Source organism: Cajanus cajan, chromosome 9, assembly GCF_000230855.2.
Source record: "Cajanus cajan strain Asha chromosome 9, NIPB_CcT2T_4, whole genome shotgun sequence".
Lineage (NCBI taxonomy): Eukaryota > Viridiplantae > Streptophyta > Magnoliopsida > Fabales > Fabaceae > Cajanus > Cajanus cajan.
The window spans coordinates 47,079,700-47,104,373 of NC_138525.1; the positions used below are offsets into that span (position 1 = coordinate 47,079,700).

General features: G+C 35.5%; 1 protein-coding gene across 4 annotated transcripts in view; it reads left to right on the plus strand.

Annotated features, from left to right (window-relative positions):
* The first annotated feature begins 11,306 nt into the window (after nucleotides 1-11,306).
* The window catches only part of LOC109806487 (wax ester synthase/diacylglycerol acyltransferase 5), a 30,287-nt gene continuing 16,919 nt past the window's right edge, over nucleotides 11,307-24,674 (plus strand). Inside the window, exons 1-2 of one of the 4 annotated variants that reach the window (XM_083063027.1) lie at nucleotides 11,307-11,770; nucleotides 12,537-12,777. In XM_083063027.1, coding sequence (XP_082919153.1) covers nucleotides 12,604-12,777 — 174 coding nt within the window. In that variant the 5' untranslated portion in view covers nucleotides 11,307-11,770; nucleotides 12,537-12,603. The remainder of the gene's footprint in view (nucleotides 11,771-12,536; nucleotides 12,778-24,674) is intronic. The other 3 variants (XM_083063026.1, XM_083063024.1, XM_083063025.1) reach the window with 3 other exon arrangements.

Below are 24,674 nucleotides of genomic sequence, written 5' to 3' on the forward strand. Positions count from 1 at the left end.
TTCAATAATGAATTTCAAGCTTTATCAAATGGATGTGAAAAGTGCTTTTCTTAATGGTTTAATACAAGAAGAAGTGTATGTGAAGCAACCACTAGGTTTTGTTGATTTTAAGTATCCTATCATGTGTACAAACTTAAAAAGGCACTCTATGGCTTGAAACAAGCTCCAAGATCATGGTATGCCAGGTTGAGCAAATTTTTGATTGAGAATGACTATGTAAGAGGGAAAGTAGATAATTTGTGAAGAAGTTTAAAAATGATACAATGTATGTTCAAATCTATGTGGATGACATTGTTTTTGGATCTACTAATATCTCTCTATGCAAAGAATTTGCTAAGACCATGCAAGGTGAATTTGAAATGTCAATGATGGGAGAGCTTACATTCTTCTTGGGGTTGCAAATCAAACAAATGAGTGATGGAATCTTTATAACTCAAAGAAAGTATTACAATGAACTGTTGAAGAAGTTTGGTATGGAAGGGTGTAAGGAGGTTGCAACACCAATATCAAACACATGAAATCTTGACTTGGATGAGAAAGGGATAGCTGTTGACAACTCAAAATATAGAGGTATCATTGGATCACTTTTATATTTGACAGCTAGTAGGCCTGATATAATGTTTGTTGTGTGCTTGTGTGCAAGATTTTAGGCAAATCCAAAAGAATCTCACATGAAATCTATAAAGAGAATTCTTAAATATCTAAAAGGAACAACTAATGTAGGTTTATGGTATCCAAAAGGAGTCTCACTAAGTTTGATTGGTTACTCGGATTCAGACTATGCTGGGTGTAGACTTGATAGGAAAAGAACAAAAATTGGTACTTGCCACCTACTTGGAAGTGTACTAGTCTCATGGCATAGTAAAAAGCAAGCTTGTGTTGCTTTAAGTACAGCTGAGGCTGAGTATATAACTGCTGGAAGTTGTTGTGCACAAATTCTCTAGATGAAACAACAACTAAGAGATTATGGAACTGAGTTGAACAAAATTCCTTTGAGATGTGATAATACAAGTGCTATAAATCTAACCAAAAATCCAATTTTGCACTCTAGGACAAAACATATAGAGATAAGGCATCATTTTTTAAGAGATCATGTTCAAAAAAAAGATTGTGTTGTAGAGTTTGTTGAAACAAGTAAACAATTAGATGATATATTTACAAGACCTCTACCAAGAGAAAGATTTAATCAATTGAGAATTGAACTAGGAATTATCAATGAGTCTTGTTTGAATTGATTGTGAATGTGTACTTGAGTTTGATTTCTTGATTGAAAGTTGGTTGATGTATGTGTAAAACATTGATATATGATGCATAAAAGAGAAAGTTTAAGAGTTGAAATAGATTAGGAATGGGTTAAAAGGTTAGAAATAAGAGAAGCAAAACTTCTCTGGAATAATCGATTATTGTAAAATTTAATCGATTAATGTAAGTGAGCCTAGGAGAATAATCAATTATTTGGAAGAAAATCGATTATCTGTGAGAAGAGGAATTCCAAAAGTCTCTGGAATAATCGATTATTTAGGCAATAATCGATTCTCTGGGTAGCAAGAATACAAAGAGTCTCTGGAATAATCGATTATTTGGGCAATAATCGATTATCTGGGCAAGTGAGAGGAAATGAACCTCTGGAATAATCGATTATCCCAAAAATAATCGATTATTTAGTGCAGAAAGGGTTTTTCAAAGGATTTTACTAATACAAATAATCGATTATTTGTATAGATAATCGATTATTTGCGCGACCCTTGGTTTTCCATAAGGTTTTTGAACGTTTTTATTCGCGCCAACCTCCAACTTCCCACTACTCTTCATAAGTGGAACTTCTCCTCTACCCCAATCCGGTGCTAGGGCTTTTACAACACCTAAACCTTCTTAGTTTTCAAATACCCATATTCTCTCAACTCTCAAACCCTAACACACTTTCTTTTTCATCTTCTTCATCTCCAACAAAGAACCTATCTTTAACCTCAAAATGGCATCATCTTCCAAGAGACTAAAGAAGCTTGAAGTCAGGGGGAGCAAAAGACCTCTGCCCACAAGAGCTGAGCAACTCATCTCAAAGTGGTTTGCTGATGAGAAGACCCAAGATTACTATTTTGAATGGTATGCGGGTAGGAGAATCATCCCTCCGAAGATCTTGAAGCTAGAATGGTTCAAGAATGAGGGTTTTAGCTTTCCTCCTCTCTTGGAGCAGCAGGAACTTGGGAATTTTTTGGAGTTAGAAGGACCATATTACCCTGAGCTTATAAGGTTGTTCTTATGCTTTGCCTCAAGCAATGAAGGGATAATGCAATTTGTGGTGAAGGGCAAGCTCATAAAGATTGATGGTCCAACATTAAAGGAAGCAGCTAGGCTGAGCGGAGACGGGAGTACTAAGCCCCAACCCTTCAATTTTGGAGACTTTGAGGAGCTGACAACTTTTAGAGATTGTCAAAGGAACCCGGAGACCACTAATTACACAAAATTTCTAGCTAGAGGTATGAAGAAAAATTCAAGATTAATTTCTTTTTTTATAGCTTGGATGATTAAGCCTAAATTACATAATCATGCTCAAATGTCTAGGGATGACATTTTGTTGATGCATATTATTAAGAAAAAGATTAAAATAGATTGGGTGTCTATGGTGAATGATTGTATGTGAAAGGTTAGGAGAAAGTAGGATGGTCCAATACCATATGCTTTGTTATTATCTAGGATTTTTGAGAAAGCTGGTGTGGATCTGAAAGGAGAGAAAAAGATAATTCTCCATGCCTCGAACAAAATTGAAAAATATTCTTTGCATCATATGGGGATGTTGAAACAAGAAGACAAATGGGTATTCAAAAGGGATGTTCCTCCGACTCTTGAACCTGCAACAGATGAAGATGGTGTCCCATCTCATGATGAAGACCAGCCACCACAAGTGGAAATTGAACTTGAACGGGAACAAAAACCGGAGCCTAAAGGGTTTTCTCCATTTGAGCAAATTATGATTAATAAGCTTGATGTGGTAATGGAGATGTCTAGGAAGCACAAGTCATATTATTCGGGCATTCTTGATTGGTTTGATAACCTTGATCATGAGATTAACCAAATTAAGGCTGAGCTTGGGATGCAAAAGGACTTAGAGTGATTCTAAAGCTTTAGTGTTCTATTCTATTTTTAGAAGTTTTAGTTTAAATTTATGGTTTTAAATTTCATTTGGGTTGTAATCGTTTTAATTCCTGAACAATTTTCTTATCTTGGTTTATCTTGTTTTGAACAATTTAATTTCTGGTGCAATATAAATTTCATTGTGATTATATTGTGTTTAGGATGCTTTGCTGATGGAAACTTTGATTTGGTTGCAATATTCTGGTTTGTATGTTAGTATATGCAAATAGTAATGCATATTTGTGATGTTTGTTGTTATGTTGATGTTATGATAATTAGCTGATGTATTGTGATTGAAAGACAACTTGATGAATATGAAAAATATCTGATACAAATTCTGATGTTACTTTGGATTAATTGGAACACTGCCTATAGTTGGTCTTGTGGCATTAAATTTTGAGCAAATGGTTCTTGTGCACAATTCAATACATGTGAAATATGGACATGTGAGTATATTTTGTTGTTTTTGATGATGTCCAAAGGGGGAGAAAGGTTTTTGAGTTTGTTTTGCAGGACTTAAAATGTGAAAATACTGGTTTGCAAAACAAAATGGCTTGTATGGTTTGTCATCATCAAAAAGGGGGAGATTGTTGAGATTCATGGAGTGGTGAATCAACTCAAACTTGGAGAATAAAGGTTTTGATGTTAACAAAATGTGGATTATGAGAATCAAAGCTGACCAAGGACATCAACAAGTCAAAAACAAAGTCAAGAAGAAAATATGGCTATTATGATGTGTAATAGGGATAGCTCATAAGTTGTATTGTTTTGTTTAGCTTATTTTGCATATGTGTGCTTTATGGATGAGTTAATCTTCATCTAATCTGACTAAGAGTGTGTATGATGATGAGTTAGATACTTGAAAAGTTATTTTGAGATATAAAACAGAGTTTTTGAAAATTGACTCAAAATAATCAATTATCATTAAATATATTGATTATTCCAACAACAGGTGAAAAGGATGCCTTACTGTAACAATCGATTATTTGTGAAATAATCGATTATCCCAGGAATCACTCTTTGGAATAATCGATTATCCTGCAAAATAATCGATTAATCTGTTTTTGGTTGATTTCCAGAAATCATGAAGAACAAAATAATCGATTATCCTTTAAAATAATTGATTATTTGGTTCTGAAAATGTTATAAATAGTTTTCACACTTTGAAACTTCAGAATAGAGAATGAGTTAACAATCAAAAATAGAAAAACGTTATTGTGAAGTCTTTGTGACCTTCTTGGAGTGTTTTCTTTGTGAAACCAAAAAGTTAAACGTTTTTTGAAATGCTTTGAAAAAGATCATCATCATCATCACATTCTTGGAAGAGAAAGATTGAGATTTGCTTATGAATTCACAGTCTGATTTGTTCAGCTTCCAGGTGATTTCGTTCCTTTAATTCTTTGTGAATAATTGTAAATCTGGAGTAGGTGTCTCAAGTGGTAAAGAATTCTTGTAGTGGGTTTCTACAAGAGGTGCTTTCTTGGGGTTAAGAAAGTGGTTATCTTGAATGTAGGAGTATATGCATGTGTGGTATGCTTGTAAAACTTCTTCATTGAGATAGTGGAACAAATCTTGATCAGGTTATGATTGAGGACTGTATGTAGGTCACATGTAGAGTGGCTAAACCAGGATAAAAGACTTGTGCATTCTTCTCTTACCCTTATCTTTTACTTTGAGTAATATCTTGGTTGTGTGTTAAAGAGAATAATCTTGATTATCATTTTTGTATGAACAACATTGCTTTAAACTAAATCAAAGTGTTGCATATTGATTGTTCTTAACTTTGAACTTTATCAAAGATTAATAAAGAAAGCATATAGGACTCATTTTCATTAGCAAGTCTTTTAAGGAACTTCTTTGAAAATTCATATTAGAAAAGTTTGAATTGAAATAAAGATCCTAAGAACTCTGAAAATTTTTAAAGTGTCATAGAATCCAATTCACCCCCCTCTTGGATTGAGCCATTCTTTTCTAACACGTACATCAACCACTCCCTATGTTTAATACCCTCATGCCCCCGAGTGTAGGGGGAACTGTTGTGTGCAAAGGTTTGTGTACAATTTTTATCTCAACAGGTGTAGAATTTAAACAAGCAAATAAATGTTAAAGCCAAACAAATAAAGTAAACAAAGTAAAGGGTAAAAATATTTAAATTATTAATTTTATTTTATTAACTTCATCAATTAAATGGGTCTGACCCTCTTTAATCGTCCCCAGCAGAGTCGCCATCTGTCGCAACCCAAAAAATTTCGATCTCGCAACCTATGGTTTAGACATCCTTTTAAAGATCTCATCAATTAAGGAATGTCCGGACACCAAACTAATCCTTAATTAATGATTTTGAAAAATGAGTTCATGGAGTCCCCACCAATGTTTTACTCAAAACATTGGAAAAAGAAAAGGTTTTTAAAAGTTCAATAATGGCCTTGATAACTAGAATTGGGTTCGGGGGTCGGTTACGTGTAGGGAAGGTATTAAGCACCCCTCCAACGCCCTAAATCGGTACCCTATGATGAAGATAACGTAATAAGAATTAATAGTTTAAATATTTAATCCCCTTTATTAATGATTATTTACATGAAAATTAAATTACACGATGAACCCTAAGATATCTACATGATTGCGTTTATTATAGCAATATATGAAATAAAAGAAGAGAAAGATAAAATAAGAGATTGTTGAGTAATACCTCGTAGCAAGCTTTATTAGATCTTCAACTATGGAGATTTTAGGTGCTTTGCGACAACCTTTCAAACTACAATATGCCTCACAAAACTCAAGAAATACAATAGGAGAGAGAGAGAGAAATTCGAGCTCTAAGAAGTCTTGGACGAAATTTTTGTCCTGAGAACAATGTTCGAGTTGTCTACTTATAGGCATCAAAAAGTGGCAAGAACGGCCCGTTTCAAAACCAGAACGACCCGTTCTGGATCTGAACGTTGTGTGTTAATCACGCACTTGGGAACGGCCCGTTCTAAACTGAGAACGGCCCGTTCCGGAGTTGAGATTAACACTATATTCCCTTGCTTAGAACGACCCATTCCAAACTAGGTTTTTAGGCCTTTTTAACAGTTTGGAATGGCCCATTCTGGTTTAGGAATGACCCATTCCATACCAAGTTTTTTAGGCCTTTTGATTGGTTTGGAACGGCCCGTTTTGGTCTGGAACAGCCCGTTCTAACCAAGAGTCTTTAATCCTTTTAGGTGGCTCGGAACGACCCATTCCAATTTAGGAACGATCCATTCTAGATTTGGGAACGGCCTGTTCCGATTTTGGAATAGCCCGTTTCGTGCCACTAAAACTAGTTGTTTTGGGCTTTCGGCCCTCTAATGTCTTGTCTTGTTGTTTTCCTTCTTTGGGAGTTCCTTTCCTTGATAATAGACGTCCATTTCTTTGTTTGTATGCCCCCCGAACGAAATTGGGTGTCTACACCTCAATGGTTCTCAATCTTTCCTCTAGGGCACCTAGATAGCCTTTAATGTCGTCGATGTCTTGTTGCATTCTAGTCATGGTCTCAAAAATCTTAGCCATTTGTTGTTTGAGCTGTATGAACTCCTTAAAAAGTACACAAATTCCTTCTTGTAAAGCTTCCATGACTCTTCCACCCTAAGAATTCGTGAGTATGGAGTGTTGAAAAGCCACCTTTGAGGGATAAGATAATTTCCTATTAAGCTTATTTAAATGATGATGCATGAAGGAGGTCTCTCAACAAAGACTTTGTAACCACTCCTTTAAACGTGAAATCATGGTGTCTCTTTTCGTAAATTTTTACGATGTGACAAAGGTCACACACTAATTGGAGTTCATTAGTCTTTGTGAGAAATCTCCTAGTGATCCTAGGAATGTATATGGTATGCATGTCCCTCCTTTTTAATCTCTCTTTTTATTTTGTTTTTTTGTTTTTTTTTGTTTTTTTTTTTGGAAAATGCATGATGCCCCTTTTTTTAAAGAAGGCATGTATGCTTCTCACAGATCTTATTTTCACACTAGGTTTTCCCTCATGATAATGTATTTTAATTTTATGTTTTTCTTTACCTTGGGGGAATTATAAAAAATAAATGAATGGTTTGAATAAACAAAAGGCAACAAACATATGCTCATACAAACTAACCCACGAACAGTCACGTTCAAATCCTTGGTCTGTGGTCCCTGTTAAGAAAAGTACGTTGTATAGGATAGTTCTAATCTCACTGGTCTTAAGGCCCCCGAGGTGCCCCTATTATAGGGACCCAGTATCTCTATCACCGTCACCTGGAAAATTCTAAGGTCTGTCATAGTATATCAGGCTAGAGTAACCGGTTATCACCTTGAGTGTGATTTTTGACAAGGCTCCAAGGCCAAACTTAGGCCGGTCGTATGTCAACCACTCCCTATGTTTAATATCGTCATGCCCCTGGGTGTAGGGTGAACTGTTGTGTACAAAGGTTTCTGTACAATTTTTATTCAAACAAATGCAGAATATAAACAGGCAAACAGATATTAAAGCCAAACAAATAAAACAAACAAAGTAAAGGGGAAAAATATTTAAATTATAATTCTTATTTTATTAACTTCATCATTTATATCGGTCTGACCCTCCTAAAACATCCCTAGTGGAGTCACCATCTGTCGCAACTCGAAAATTTCTGATCTTGCGACCTATGGTTTATACATCCTTTTGAAAATCTCATCAATTAAGGAATGCTCGGACATCAGACTAATCATTGATTAATGATTTTGAAAATAGGTTCATGGAGTTGCCACCAATGTTTTACTCAAAACATTGTAAAAAGAAAAGGTTTTTAAAAGTCTAATAATGGCCTTGATAACCAAAATTAGGTTCGGGGGTTGGTTACATGTAGGGGAGGTATTAAGCACTCCTACAACGCCTAAATTGGTACCCTATGATGAAGATAATGTAATAAGAATTAATAATTTAAATATTTAATCACCTTTATTAATGATTATTTGCATGAAAATTAAATTACATAATGAACCCTAAGATATCTACATAATTGCGTTTATTATAGCAATATATGAAATAAAAGAAGAGAAAGATAGAATAAGATATTGATGAGTAATACCTCGTAGTAAGCTTTATTAGATCTTCAACTATGGAGATTTTACGTGCTTTGCGGCAACCTTTTACACTACAATATGCCTCACAAAACTCAAGAAATACAATAGGAGAGAGAGAGAAAGAGAAATTTTGAGCTCTAAGGAGCCTTGGACAAAATTTTTGAGGCCCCTAAGAACTGTGCCCAAGCTGTCTATTTATAGGCATCAGAAGGGTGCTAGACCAGCCCGTTCCAAAATCAGAACGGCCCTTTCTGGATCCAATCGTTCTGTGTTAATTTTTTAACCGGAACAACCCATTCTGAATTTAGAACGACCCGTTCCAGAGATGAGATTAGCACATAATTAAAAAGACTAGAACAATCGTTCCAAACAAGGGTTTTTAGGCCTTTTTAATAACTTGGAACGGCCCGTTCCAGTTTTTGGAACGGGCCGTTCCAGTTAAGGTTTTAACCCCTTTTGTAGGAGCTTGGAATGGCCCGTTTCAATTTTGGAACGGCCCGTTCTAGTCTAGGAACGACCCGTTCCAGTCTAGGAACGGCCCGTTTCAAACTAGGGTTTTAGGCCCTTTTAGGAACTTGGAACAGCCCGTTCCAAATTGGGAACGACCCGTTCCGGTTTTGCAACAGCCCGTTCCAAGCTACTAAAACCAGCTTGTTTGGGCTTTTAGGCCTCTTGATGTCTTGTCCTGTTATTTTCATGCTTGGGAGCTCTATTTCTTTGATGATAGACGTCCATTTCATAGCTTTTGTTGGTCCGGACAAAATTGGGTGTCTACCCTTATATATATTACTTTATTGCTTACTGATTTGTTTTCCATTTAATAGTTTGCTTGCATGGTACTGAGAAATTATGCTTTTGTTTTCTTGATTTCAAAATGATGTATTGGAATTCTGTTTCAAGATTGGTTGCTCCTGGTGGAATACTTGTAAGCACTTCTAAATTTATTCCAAGTTCTAGGCACTTGTGGGTCGTGGCATGAACTGTGCATGCCTATTACTTAGTGGGATTTTTTTTTATTCATTAAAAAAGAAGTCATTATTATTTTGATCTTGATTTCTTCTTGTTTCACTTGCTATGTCTTTCCCAAATTCCTGAGTTCATGATATAGTTGCAGCAGTTCTTGCTACTTTTGTTCTAAGGTGATTACATCTTGTAATAGTACAATATAATATAGTCATTATTAAATTTCAATAATTAATATAATTAATGATAATTTTAAACAATAATTTGATAAATACATAAAATATATAGATTATTATTTCTCAATTTATAATATGAACATGTTTTTAAAATAATTTTTAATCTATTTTTTTAAAATAATAAAAATTAGTTGACAATTTAAAAGATAATGTGAGAAAAATAAAAATAAAATGCAATTTTGTGTCGGTTCAAAACCATCAGAAATGTTAAATCAAGAAAAATTTAGATAAATTTTGTGGTGATTTTAAACCATCAGAAACTCTAAAACAAGTAACATTAAAATGCATTTTATAGCGCTTTAAAACCACCACAAAGTGATTGAATTTTCTGACACCCGAAACCAGCTTTACAAAATATGCGCCACAAACCGTTTTTGACGACTGTGTATCTGACGATTATTAATGACGCTGGTAATATGATTTGTGGCGGTTTTTAACCACCAAAAATAGCCAAAATAACCCCCACAAATCACATTTTTTTTTTTGTAGTGATACTATAGAAGAGGGAATAGAAGTTCACCAATAAGATTCAGGTGTCTAAGACCAAACTTCGCTAAGTTATCAACACAACCATTTCCCTCCCTATAAACATGAGAAAAATGAAGTCTCATACTTCTAACAAAAACTAACATCTTTATGCATATTATTAATGCAAAACTCTAATTTGAGCATAGTTAGTGTTGTTTTCAATTAGAGTTAAAATTTTATCTCAATAATATATACTTCCATTTAATGCATGTCACATCAATATATATTTATTATTGAGATAAACTCCAATTCTGATTGAAAAATAATGTCAATCACACCTAAAGAATTGTACTTAAAATTTTTCCTTTTATCAATTATCCCATAACATATTATATCTTCTCCTAATACCACTAATCCTTATTATAAGCAACAAATTAAATTTTTTTGTGCTTCTAATTATAAACAACAATTATTAGTTTTTAAAATTACTCAAGGATAAATATCTTTTATGCCTTAATTAATTGTTAACTCTATTCTCTATACATTCATTTATAACTAATATTAAATATAACAACCATTTAAACATAAAGTATTTTTGAAATAAAATTTAAATTTATGACAGAATTAATTAAAATCAACCAACTTAATTATTTTTTTTAGTATTGATGATTTGTTTATAATTTAGAACTAAAGATAATGATATCTAATTAATAACTTGATTTTGTAAGGAGATACCTAGAGTTTTAGAATCAAAGATAATAATATCTAAATAATAACTTGATTTCGAAAGAAGATACCTAGAGTTTAATGTTCATGTATTGTATTGTGTAAAACAATTTTACACTATTAACTAATTAAGTATTGTTGTCGTACATTAACTAATCCAAAATTTTTAGATAGTGAAAATATTATTTAATTATATATATAAATTAGTATTTTAGTTATATATTATATATGATAAAATTTATTTTTATCTAATTAAAATTTAACAAATATTTTTAATATTTAAATTATAATATAATTAAAATTTATAATAAATAAACATGTTTAAATATGTAAACTAAATTTTTAATTAAAATATAGTAAACCAAAAGGTTAGACAATTAAAAAAATATTTATGTAAAGATAAAAAAGAAAATATAAGTTTACATAATTGAGAGAGAAAATTTTTGGTTGCAAGAATAATGTGTAAAAATCATATTAAAAATAGAGAAATAATAATTAAAATATTTAATTAGAAGAATGAAAATAATTGAATTAAAATAATTTATAACATAAATTATTTTTTAACCACATTTTAAATTATTTATAATTTTTAATTATAAATATATTTATAAGTGATAAAAAAAATTAGTGAAGACAACTGTCTCAGTCTCTTACCAATAAATCCGTCCCTATAAAATTTAATAATTTATTATAAAAGATAACTTGAAATCAAATAATAGTGCTAACTTACTTCATACGGTATTACACAACATATTTTGTCATTTATTCATGGATATACCTCCGCTGAAACAAAATAAACAAATAATAAAAGGAGAGAGGTGGTATCGGCAAATATATTATTATGTTTTTCTTGAATCGGTCTCGTCTAGCACATGCCCAGCATCAAGTTAGAGAAGCATGATTGGTCCGTGTTATAAAATAATGAAATCTGAAATCGTTTGTGGGATTTGGTCAACAATCTTTGGTCTCCTCTCAGATTTAACAAAGCAGAAAGAGAGACCCATGTGAATTTCACTTTATGCAATTAAGCTTGGTGATTCAGTGATTTTGAACTTGTGCATGTAAGGTTTTTGATGAAATGTGTAGTTGAATTTGAGGGTCTATTTGAGTTGGAGTAATGATTTGGTTTCATCCGTTTTTTCCTGAGCCTGACTTGTGCTGAAGGCTGGTGGTGGTTGCATTTAATTGTAAGTTCTAGCTCCTTTCTCACCGTTGATTTCTTTCTCTAATCTTCTCTGCATTAATCGCAGCCAAATCATAATCAAGTCTTTTAAGCTGCATCGTTTATTTGTGGATTTGTTTTGAATAACTTTTCCTTTTCACACTCATAGAGCCATATATGGAAGAACAGAGCCACTAGGTTGGAATTAAAGCATACCCAACCGTTTCTTAGGCAGCCTCCGGTAGACAAAATTTAAGAACAATTTTAAATTCTACAAACTCTTCTTAATTTTCTTATCTAATCTAAATTCTTTTTCTTGCTAAATATGGATAATTCTTTTATTTATACTATACATGATTTATATAATATTTCAAAACTGATAATTAATTAAAAATTAATTTATACTTATAAGCCATGTTTTCTTAGAAAAAAAAATCATTTTAACATTGTAAAAATTGATCATAAGAGTAGCAGGTCAATCTTTCTTCTTTGTTTCAAGATAAAGCTTACAATTCCTAAATGAAGAGTATATAATAAAAAAAATTAAAAAACTTTGCATAGACTCCACAATTATTTATTAGGTAAAATTCGTAAATACTTTAACGTTTTTGAAATATTAAAATATCTACTTTTATTTATTTACAAAATATTAAAAGACTGATAAAAGAAAATATAATATTGCCAAAATTTAAAGAAGTTGATGAAATAAATTATGGCATTTTGATCACCTTTATAATCCACCTTATTACCTGTTCCACACATTGGGCTTGAGGGTTCTAACAATACAACAGTTTTTGCACCTTGAATATATACACTGCTCGCAGGAATAAAATCTGTGGCGACTGAAAGGGAACAAATATGGCATCAAGAGAGGGTGAACCACTGAGTCCCACAGCGAAGCTATTTCATGAGCCATCTTTAAACTGTTATGTGATTGCGATCATGGGTTGCAAGACAAGCATCAATCCTCAAGTCATCAGAGAAGGTCTATACCAAACACTGCTCAAGCAACCAAGGTTCACCAGCAAACTGGTTAGTTATATATTACTCTACCCTAACTACGGTTCAAAAACTTTGTCTATTTAATAGTGCACAGTTTTTAAAATCTATGTATGTATGCTTTAGTTGCAGTATGGGGTAGCTGAGAGTAAAATATGAGTTTTGTTCTTCGGTATAAGTTGAAATTAGTGTTGGTTTAACTTTTAATAAAAATGTATTATGTTTTATGTTAGAATAATAGAAAGAATGGTATTAACAAAAAGAAAAAGAAAAAATAGAACGAATGGTGTGTCATTACTCACTATTATAAAAATGTTATTTTTCTGTGAGTTTTTTTACAAATTTTTTTTTGTAATAATAAATCTACAGAAATTTTTTGCAAAAAATAATTTGCAGAAGTTTTTTACAAATTTTTTTATGAAAAATAATCTATTAGAAATTTTTACAAATTTTGCTACAATTTTGATGGTCATAGTTTTTTTTTTCATGGTAAAAATATTTGTAGAAAATTCTTGCAGATTTTCTTGTGAAAATAAATTTGCAGGTAATATTTATCAGTATTATCATAAATAATAGAAAGATTTCGCATGTAATTTTCCTGTGAATTTTTCTGCCAATTTTAATTCGCATGAAAAATAAAAAATATTTAAATTTATAAGTTTAATAATTAAATGTTTTAATTAGAAAATATTATTTTACTAAATTATTTATAAATATATCATTATAATTAATTTTAATATTAAATTAAATTAAACTAAATATATAAAATTTTGTAAATATAATAAATCAATGATAATGAGTTTTAATTTATTGATAATTCATAAAATTTTAAAATTAAAAGTATTTACTTGAAAAAAATATTATTTTTACTAAATTGTTTACAAATATTTCATAAAAATTAATTTTAATTTAAAATATTAATTAATTTAATATTTATTTTAATTAAATATATAAATTAATGATAATGAGTTTTAATTTAATGATAATTTTTTAAAAAACTTATTTAATAAAAAACTATTTTTCATAGAATATTGAATATTTTAAGAGTTAATATAATTTATAATAATATAATTTTGTAGTTCAATATGATTGCAACAATTTTATTTCTAAGAACATGATCTAATTATTTTTTAAAGAAAATTTTAAGTCCCATATTGATTAGAAATAAGACAATTAAAAAGTATATAACTAGATACAACACTTGTCTTGCAAGTTAATCTTGTAGATTGAGTTAGACCTATAACCTACATTCTAAAATTATAAAAGGTCGTCAATCACATGTTGGAGGTGTGAAAAACATATTATAAATTCATTGCGAGTCTTTGAAAGATAATAATTGAAGAACTAATTAATGATGATTTGATACTCACAATTATAACATAATTTCTTGTAAATTTTAAATTTGTAAGAAATTTAGAAAAAAAATTACACAAAAATTACTTTGAATTATAAATTTTCTAGAAACTTTCTGCAACAATTTCTTTAATTTTTTTATTACAAAATTTTACAAAATTTCTTGCGAAAAAATTCGCAGAAAAGTTTTCTACGAATTTTTTCACAAGAAATTCTGCAAAAAAATTTCTTGCGAATTTTAAAGTTCGCAAAAATATATTATCCACAAAGATATTACCTAGAGATAAAATTTCGCAAAAAAATTCATAAGAATCACTTTTCCTGCAAATTTTTATATAAAATTCGCATGAAAATAAAAGGACAATAAAAAGAAGAAAAAAAAGGAACATGCATACCATATATTTAGGATCACAAGGAGATTTGTATCAAAGACGAGAAATCAGTGTGACCTTTGTCACATCATAAAATATTATGAAGAGGAACACCGATAACTCATCTCTTGACAAGGATGACCCATCAAGTCTTTGATAGAAACTCCCTTCATGCATTACCATTTAAATAAGCTTGATAGGAAATTATCTTATCCCTTAAAGGTGGCTTTTCAACATTCCGTACTCACACGAACTCAAAAGATAAAAGTTGTGGAAGGCCTAGAGGAAAGAAATCATGTCCTCAATGAGGAGCTTGAACAGCTCAAGGAACAAATGGCTAGAATGCTTGAGGCCATGAACAAATTGCAGCAAGATAATAGTGCTAGCAACGTCGGTGACGTTTCCAAAGATCATTTGAACGCCTTGGAAGAAAGACTAAGAGCTGTGGAAGGCCACAATTTTGACATTTAAGAGGCTACGGATATGTGTTTGGTGCAGGACATCCAATTTCCCGCCAAGTTCAAAATCCCTGACTTCCAAATGTACATTGGAACCAGTTGTCCAAAAGGACATCTAACAATGTATTGTAGGAAGATGGCAGCCTACGTGGACAATGAAAAGCTCTTGATACACTATTTTCAGGAAAGCTTTTCAGATGCTGATCTCAACTGGTACATGCAGATGGAGGGAAGATCCAAACATGGAAACAGTTAGCCGACGCTTTTCTCTGTCGATACAAGTATAACATCGACCTAATTCCTGATAGGTCTGATTTACAAAGCTTGAGCAAGAAGGGCGATGAGTCCTTCAAAACCTATGCACAAAGATGGAGAGAATTGGCTGTGCAAATAGAGCCTTCATTATCTGACAAGGAAATGGTGACAATGTTCATCAACTCTTTAAGTGGACCCTATTATGACAAGATGATAGGGAACACCTCAACCCTATTTGCCGACATAGTCACCATTGGTGAGAGGGTTGAGCAAGGATTAAAAAGTGGGAAGATAGGGCAAGCTCCGACGAGTTGCGACCGCAGGAAAACCTACGAAAAGAAGAGGGAAGAAGGGGTTCATGTTGTCATCTTTGCTCCAAAGAGTCGAGTCGCACCACAGGCAAAGCCTAGAGATGACAGGGTAGTAGACAAAATCCCCATTACATATGCAGAAATACTACCCCAACTCCTAGAGGCTTCGATGATAGTTCGAATTCCTCCAACGAAAAAGATGGACCCCTCTTACCCACCATGGTACCAACCCGAGGAAAGGTGCGACTATCACTCTAACTCTTCGGGGCACTCTGTGGAGCGATGCAAGGCCCTACAATTCCGTGTGCAAGGACTTATAGACGCTGGGTGGTTGAAATTTGACACCAACACACCTAGCATCGACAAGCACCCATTGCACAAGCATGATGAGGAGTGACCTTGGAGTATAAATTTGAGAATTACTAGAGTAGTGGGCTCTCTTTTTTTTTTTAAAAAAAAAAGAAAAAATAAATTGTTTTAAATTCATGCTCAACTCATGACCTTCGCCCACTGTCATGAGTTCAAACAAAATAAGGGCTTGTATAAGTTTTTACATTCGTCAATAAAATACGTCATTTCTACAAATCTTTGTTTCATTCCCTTCTCCTTTTTATCACTAAAATCTAAAACCAATCATAGTGCCCAAAACCAAAAAAAAAGACAAAAAAAGGCAAAAACAAAAAAATAGACATGATTGAAGATAATAAAATTAATCAAAGCTTCGAACATCTACGACACATTATTTGTGTCTAAGGTAGAAAAGGAGATCACTTCCTCGAAACACACAAAGATAAGAAAGTCATCAGAAGAATCTTACATAAGATTCTTATTGCATAAGAAGAGACTTGAAAAAAACCTCAACCCAATTTGACTGATAAAGGAAGCATAAATCTGAGTCCATGAAAGAAATCTCAACACCCGTAGACCAGGGCAACATCTTTCTCCTTGGTGTATGGGACGGGGGCAGTGTCAATCATCAAAGACACTGGTCCTCCTAAACGCAGATGGCAAGAGGTTTTGTCAAAGTAAAGAAGTGTTATGTTTGAAAAACATCGCTTGCAAAATGCTGCTAGGATGAAAACCCGCAAAAGGGGGTCATAGGAAAAAAAAAGATTAAAAGTTCCCGCTAGGACACATCCTAGGAAAAAATTAGGGATCTAAAAGGGATAAAAATAGAAAGTGATGATTCTCATAATTGAAGGCCAAAAGGCGGCTTAAACACTTTTACAAGAGGCCAAATTCTACAAAGACTCTGCCCGAGACTCAAACATGTAGTCCAAGACAATTAGAAAAATGATTATAACAATTATCCAAGGAAATGTTTGTTTGAAAACTTAAACACTGACCTACCTCCACCACTCATTCATTCTAAATCATCCTTTCTTTCCTTTCTATCTTGTCCCATCCTAATGACGTATATTGTTGATGGTTGTCAAAATTTGAAAATGTCCAAAAACAAAAGGGGAAAGAGAAAAATGGAAATGACCCGCTGGGATGAAAACCTGCAAAGGGCATCCTAGGCAAAAATTAGGGCAAAAGCAAAGAGAAAAATTACTCGCTAAGATACATCCTAGGCAAAAATTAGGGTTTTTAAACAAGAAAAGAAGAAAAGAGAGAGCCCCAAGATGGTTCAATACATCAAATGGCCAACACAACTAAATGTTGTGCATCAAATAGAGTAGTTTATTCGTGAGAAAGAGAAAAGGAAAGCCACATTCTAAAACACTAAAATCAAACACATGCATTGCGCTCATCCAACAACATTTCACACACTTAGAAAGTTTTCTTTATCCAAGGGGGATTATTCAAAAAATAAATAGATAAATCCTGAATAAATAAGCATTCAACATTTTTGCATCCCAACAAGAAAAGCCAAAAAGGAAACACAAATTCCAATTGACAGCATCTAAACAAAAGACAAAAGCAGCCCAAACTAGAGGCATCATGATACACCTCCTGCCCGACATCATTGGGGCAATATCTACCATAATTTAAGCAAACCAATAAAGGCACCGACAGTTTCCTCAAAATACAAAAAAGGTTTGGAGATACGGTACTCATCCCAATCCGATATACGACAAAGCCGTGAGGGAAAGGTCTGGAGAGACGGTACTCACATCCCAATTCGGTATACAACAAAGTTGTGAGGAGAAAGTTTGGAGAGACGATACTCACATCCCAATCTGGTATGCAACAAAGCCATGAGAGAAAGGTTTCGAGAGACGGTACTCACATCTTAATTCGGTATACGACAAAGCTGTGAGGGAAAGGTTTGGAGAGATCGTACTCACTTCCCAATTCGGTATACGACAAAGCCATGAGAGAAAGGTCTAGAGAGACTATACTCAACTCCCAATCCGGTATACGAAAAATTTGTGAGGGAGAGGTCTGGAGAGACTGTACTCACCTCCTAATCCGGTATACGACAAAGCTGCAACAAGCTACAAATAAAAGAACGCACTATCACAAGAGAAACAATGGAGCATCTACATCAAGACCAGAAGCCTAGATGTTTTGGTTTACCATCCTTGAACACCCAACAGAGCATACAACCCAACACTTTGTTGCTCTAAAGAGCAAGGATATAGGAAAACACTGTCTACCCGGAGGAAATGATGTAGGGGACATCTACATTGTTGAAGCAAAGGAGAAGATTCAGACACAGCAACAAAAGAATCGACATGGAGAATTCTCATGGATCTTGAAGCCTAGATATTTTGGTTTACCATCCTTGACACCTAACAGAGTATACAACCCAACACTTAGTTGCTCTAAGGGGCGAGGATATAGGGAACACCGTCTACTCGAAAGAAACAACGTGAAGGTATCTATTGTCAAAACAATAGTGAAGATCCAAATTTTCACCTCACTATCACAAGAGAAACAATGGAGCATCTACTCGAAGACTGAAGATCAGGTGTATAGTTTGTCACCCTTGTTACCTAATAGAGTACGCAACCCAGCACTCAGCTGCTTTAAAGGGCAAGGATACGAGCAAATACACCTATCCAAGGGAAGCAACGTAGAAGCGCCAGCACAAAGAGACGGAGAGAAGACTCGGACAAAATGTCTACGTCTTTACTTGCCTTTGGAAAAACAACACATAGCTATTTCAAATGACAAGTAAAGAGGGGTAGCTGTAGGCACCCAATTTCGTCCAGACCCACAAAAGCAATGAAATGGACGTCTATTATCAAGGAAAGGAGCTCCCGAAGCATGGAAACAACTGAACACGACATCAGAAGGCCTAAAACCCAAATAAAGTGGTTTTAGTAGCCCAGAACGGGATGTTCCAAAACTGGAACGAGTCGTTCCCAAGTTGGAATGGGTCGTTCCTAATTTGGAACGGGTCATTCCCAAACTAGAACGTGTTGTTCCAAGTTACAAAAAAGCCCTAAAACCCTAGTCTAGAATGGTCTGTTCCAGCATAGGCAGCTATGTGTTAAACTCAACTCTGGAACGAGCCGTTCTAGTTTCAGAATGGGCCATTCCAGGATAGGAAATTAAAATATAACGTTCAAATCCATAATGGGCTGTTCTGAATCTAGAACGGGTCATTCTGGCACACTTCTAATGTCTATAAATAGCAGACTCGGGCACAGTTCGCCAGGTGGCTGAGAAATTTCTGATAAGATTCCTTTGAGCACAAAAATTCTTTATCTGTCTCCCTCTTATTGTATTTCTTTCTTGAAATTGGTGAGGCATATTGTAGTGTGAAAGGTTTCCACAAAGCACCTAAAGATCTTCATATTTGAAGATTCAATAGATCTCATTTAAGAGGTGTTTCAGTCGATTCTCCCTTTCTCTATTCTTTTATTTCAAATATTGTTATAATAAAAGCAATCATGTAGACGTTTTAGGATTAACCATGTAATTTAAATTTCAAGCATGTAAATAATAATTTATAAAGGGGATTAAATATTTAAATTATTAATTCTTACTATGCTATCTTCATCATAAGAGTGCCGATTAAGGGCGTTGTAGGGGTGCTTAATACCTTCCCTACATGTAATCGACCCCTAAACCCAATTCTGGTTATCAAGGCCATTATTGGATCTTTAAAAACCTTTTCTTTTCCCAATGTTTTGAGTAAAACATTGGTGGCGACTCCATGAACCTATTTTCAAAATCATTAATTAAGGATTAGTCTGGTGTCCGAGCATTCCTTAATTGATGTGATTTTCAAAAGGATGTCTAAACCATTAGTCGTGAGATAAAAAAATTTTGGGTTGCGACACACATTCCGCTCATCCAAGACATAAAAATCAATTTAACAAATAACATTAAAATGCACATGTAATGGAAACAAACTACATATTATCATGCATGTGGCACCAGTACAACATCAGATGGTGCATTATCGCCAGCAACACACGTAGAGTAGTCTAGGAGTACATGCCGGGTCACACCCTTTATGCACTCTCACTAGAAGCACATACTACTAGGGTCTAGTCAGGATAGCTAAACCGCACAAGATACATCCTATGCACACAATGGGCAAGACTGGGACTTACAAACCGGCTATCCCTAAGCTTTTACACATGAAGGCCTTCCTTGGCAGTGTATTCCATATCGTACCCTTAAAAAAATTTATGCAAATGGTGCATGTAAATCAAGACTCTATGCATTTTCATATTGTCGCCACCGGCCCGAAACGGGCTTTCGGCATTCGCGAGGGATGGTTGGACTCGTTTATTTGTTTTAAAAAATGTGGATTGCTAGAATGACTTATTCTCAAACTGAGACCTCGTCAAACGAACAATTTTATTAAAAGGCTCACCAATCCATGTTAATCCCAAGCGGGACCCTCCATGGATTAGCGGTTTTCGTAAAAGGAGGGTTCTTTGGAGTCGCCACCAATGTTTTACTCAAAACATTGGAAAAAGGGATAAGGCAATCGATTCAAAAATCGACTTCGGCCATTACAACCAGAGTCGGGTAAGGGAGTCGGTTACGCGTGAGGAAGGTGTTAGCACCCCACAGCGCCCCTTTCGGGTTCCCTATGACAGATTATTTCTAAAATAACAATATAAAATTACTAAATTACCCCTATTTATTATAAACGATTATGAACAAGATATCTACATGGCGAATAAATTAGATATGCGATGCAACAATCAGAAAGCAGTAAAAGGAAGGATTTTGAAGAAGAAACCTTTGAAGCGTGCTTTTATATATTTCGTAAAACTGGGAAGCTTTTTCGCGTTCCCTCGCTCTACAAGCCCGCTCGCTCCCTCCTATAAAATTTTGACTATGGAAATCCGGAGGATTTCCCTTCGACTAGGTTCGATCCTCAAGCAAAATGGCTCGGGGCTCAAGAACTTCGTCGGATCAACTCTCCGAGTGATTTCTAGGGCAGAACACTGCTCAAAAACCCCAGAATACTCAAGGAGAGGGTTGAAACTATGTTCCAAAGTGTAGAATGACGTCCAATTGACGTCATATTTATAGGGAACAGGCCCAATACGGGCTATGGAATCAATACGGCCGTATTGAAATTTTTGAACTTCAATACGGCCGTATTGAGTTCAATACGGCCGTATTGAAATTCAGAAATTTCAATACGCCCGTATTGAGTTCACTGCGGCTGTATTGAAGCTTCAATACGGCCGTATTGATTTCAGTACGGCCGTATTGAAGTTTCAGAAACTTTAATACACCATATTGAGTTCACTGCGGCCGTGTTGAAGCTTCAATACGGCCGTATTAAGTTTAGTACGGCCGTATTGGGCTTCATTCCCTCCACTTCCTTATTTTAAGCTACTCTAAGACCTCTAAACCTACAGATAGCCATCCTATGGTCTTCTAGGAGTCCTTCTGGCTGACTTTCCTTCGATCTTTGAGGGTCTTCGAGTTTTATTTCCGACCCGGACAATTTTAGGGGTCTACAGCTGCCCCCCCTTTACTTAGTCAAACGGTCTTTTTAGTGTGTCGATTGACAAGTAAAGGAGTTGACCCAATTGTCCGGGTAATACGCCAACCTTCTGACTTGTAGTGTCTTCCGGTGGAAAATTGTTGAGTAGCCTCTCCAGGTTGAGTATTAGTCGTCGCCTCTCCAGGCTCATTGCATACCTCGGTGCTCTGGACATCTGGGTAGCTGAGTATTGCCTCTCCAGGCTTGTGCATACCTCGGTGCTCTGGACATCTGGGTAGCTGAGTATCGCCTCTCCAGGCTTGTGCATACCTCGGTGCTCTGGACATCTGGGTAGCTGAGTATCGCCTCTCCAGGCTTTGTGCGTACCTCGGTGCTCTGGACATCTGGGTAGCTGAGTATTGCCTTTTAGGCTTGTGCATACCTCGGTGCTCTGGGCATCTGGGTAGCTGAGTACCGCCTCTCCAGGCTTGTGCATACCTCGGTGCTCTGGACATCTGGGTAGCTGAGTATTGCCTTTTAGGCTTGTGCATACCTCGGTGCTCTGGGCATCTGGGTAGCTGAGTACCGCCTCTCCAGGCTTGTGCATACCTCGGTGCTCTGGACATCTGGGTAGCTGAGTATTGCCTCTCCAGGCTTTGTGCATACCTCGGTGCTCTGGACATCTGGGTAGCTAAGTATTGCCTTTTAGGCTTTGAGATGATTTTGTCTCCACAGTCCACGATGCTGCTTCGACGGTTTTTTCTGATTTTGTGCCACTGAGGGCTGGATAACGCAGGGATCCGTCTAGGGGATGTGCAGTCATTCACAGGTTCCTGTGCCCCAACTTGCATTGCATTGTTGGTACCCATGGGGAATTTCTGACTCCTTGGGGTGTAGACACAGATGCTCTTTCTCTCTGAGTTGAGCGATGCCTTATGTTTGGCTGACGTCCTTTGACGTTGGTGGAGTATCCCGGTTTATCCTTATTCGGGTATCTCTTTTTGATTTTCTGATTTTTGCTGCCTCTGTGTAGGCTGTTATCCGCTGGGGATTCTGGATGTTGATTTTGTCTCCACAGTCCACGATGCTGCTTCGACGATTGTTTTTGATTTTTGTGCCACTGAGGGCTGGATAACGCAGGGATCCGTCTAGGGGATGTGCAGTTACTCATAGGTTCTTGTGTCCCAACTTTCCATTGAGTAGTTGGCGCCCATTGAGGAATTTCTGTTTCCTTGGGGTGTAGACACGAAGATGCTCTTTCTGAGATGAGCAGTGCCTTATGATTGGCTGACGTCCTTTGGACGTTGGTGGAGTATCCCGGTTATCCTTATTCGGGTAACTCTTTTTAATTTTTGGATTTTGTTGCCTCTGTGTAGGCTGTTATCCGCCAGGGGATTTTGTCATTGGTTGTGATTGGCCTCTTCTGTTAGGCAGATCATCTTGATGTTCAATGATAGGCTGAGAGCCGGATTCCGCTTGGGGAATGATTATTGATCTTTTTTTTTTTTTTTTTTTTTTTTTTTTGAAAGAGTGCCTCTGAATAGGCGACTGGGGATTTGAAGTTCAGTGTTCGGCTGAGTGCCAAATTCCGCTTGGGGAATGGTTATTGATGTTTTTTTTGATTTTTCTCCTTTTGCAGGGATGCCTCTGAGTAGGCGACTGGGGAATGTGGGATCTTATGTATCCCAGAGTATTATTTAGGAAGCCTCTGCAGGCTTAGCCTCACTCAGCGCTTGAGTCAGAGAGCTATCTTCCACTGAGGAAGTTTTAAGTCCTTTGACTAGATATACTGCTTGGGTGATCGTGCTTCCATTGGGAATGTCGTCGATCTTGCTTTGATAGCTCTCGCTGGGGATTCGTTCCGTGAGCTTGAGTTGAGGTTTCTCTGGGGAGTATTATTTCTGCGAGCCTCTCCAGGCTCAATTATTCTTTGATGTGGAGTATTATTTTGGCGAGCCTCTCCAGGCTCAGTTATTCTGAAAGAGTATTATTTCGGCGAGCCTCTCCAGGCTCAAATATTCTGAAAGAGTATTATTTCGGCAAGCCTCTCCAGGCTTAGTTATTCTGAAAGAGGCGATTGATTTTCCAAATCTTTTGCCTTTTTGTCATTTTTGGCTTTTTTGTATTTTTTGCCTTTTCTGTTGATTTGCGGTTTTTTCTGTTGACCGCTGCCATATACAAGTAATTTTCTATTTTTTTTATTTTATGCAATTGCCTCATGATAAGGTCTTTGAATGTGCAACTAATGTGTGTGTGATGCACAAATGCAAGTTTGATTATTTTATTAATGCTTTTTAGAAAAATGAATGGCTCTCCCTATCCTCCTCTTCTTGAAGGAATTTCTGTCGTCGACGTGAGGGAATATTTTTGTGAGCCTTTTATGCAGGAGATTATGGATTTTATAGGAATCCCTCCAATTTTCTTTATTGACCAATTATTAAAGGAATTTCGTACAATTTTTATGAAATACCAATTTAGAGGCATAATCACATGGTCAAGAGAGAAGAGAAATGAATAGATATTTTATTGATATTCACAAATGTTTTTACAGAAAGATTTGCAAAGGGAATTTCTGAAGAATGGCTGGCCAGGGTAGGCTATATACATTGGGCTTAACAATATATCTGTAATTGTTGCTCTTTATGTTCCCCTAATTGCTTCGGCCTGAGCCAGGAGTGTAGATGCTGCAAGACGCTTGCTTCTAGAAGATAATCACTTGAACCGCCTTTCGGTTTTCGATTCAAGAGATCGTTGTTTGCTTTGCTTTTACATTTTATTCTTTTGCCCGTAACTTTTGCCTAGGACGTATCCTAGCGGGGATGATTTTGCCGTTGTTTTGCCTAGTACCCTTGTACTGGCGGGCTTTTTATTTTGCCCTAACTTTTGCCTAGGACGCCCTTTTTGGGTTTTCATCCTAGCGGGCCTATGCAAGCAACGCCTTCAAGCATAGTACTTCTTTACCACGTCAGTGTTGACTAAGTATCGAAGTTCTTCTCCATCCATGTTTGTGAGGATCAATGCTCCTCCTGAGAAAGCTCGTTTTACCATGTACGGTCCTTCGTGATTTAGGGCCCACTTTCCGATTTTGTCCTTTTGAGTTGGTAGTAATTTCTTCATTGCCAACTCTCCCTCATGGTAGACTCGAGGGTGGACTTTCTTGTCAAAAGCCTTCTTGATCTTCCTCTGATAGGCTTGACCATGGCATATGGCGTTCAGCTGTTTCTCTGGGATAAGGTTCAACCGGTCGTGTCAGCTTTGAACCCTTTCTGCCTCGGAAAGTTTTGCTTCCATGATTACCCTTATATAAGGTTTTTCGACTTCGACGTGT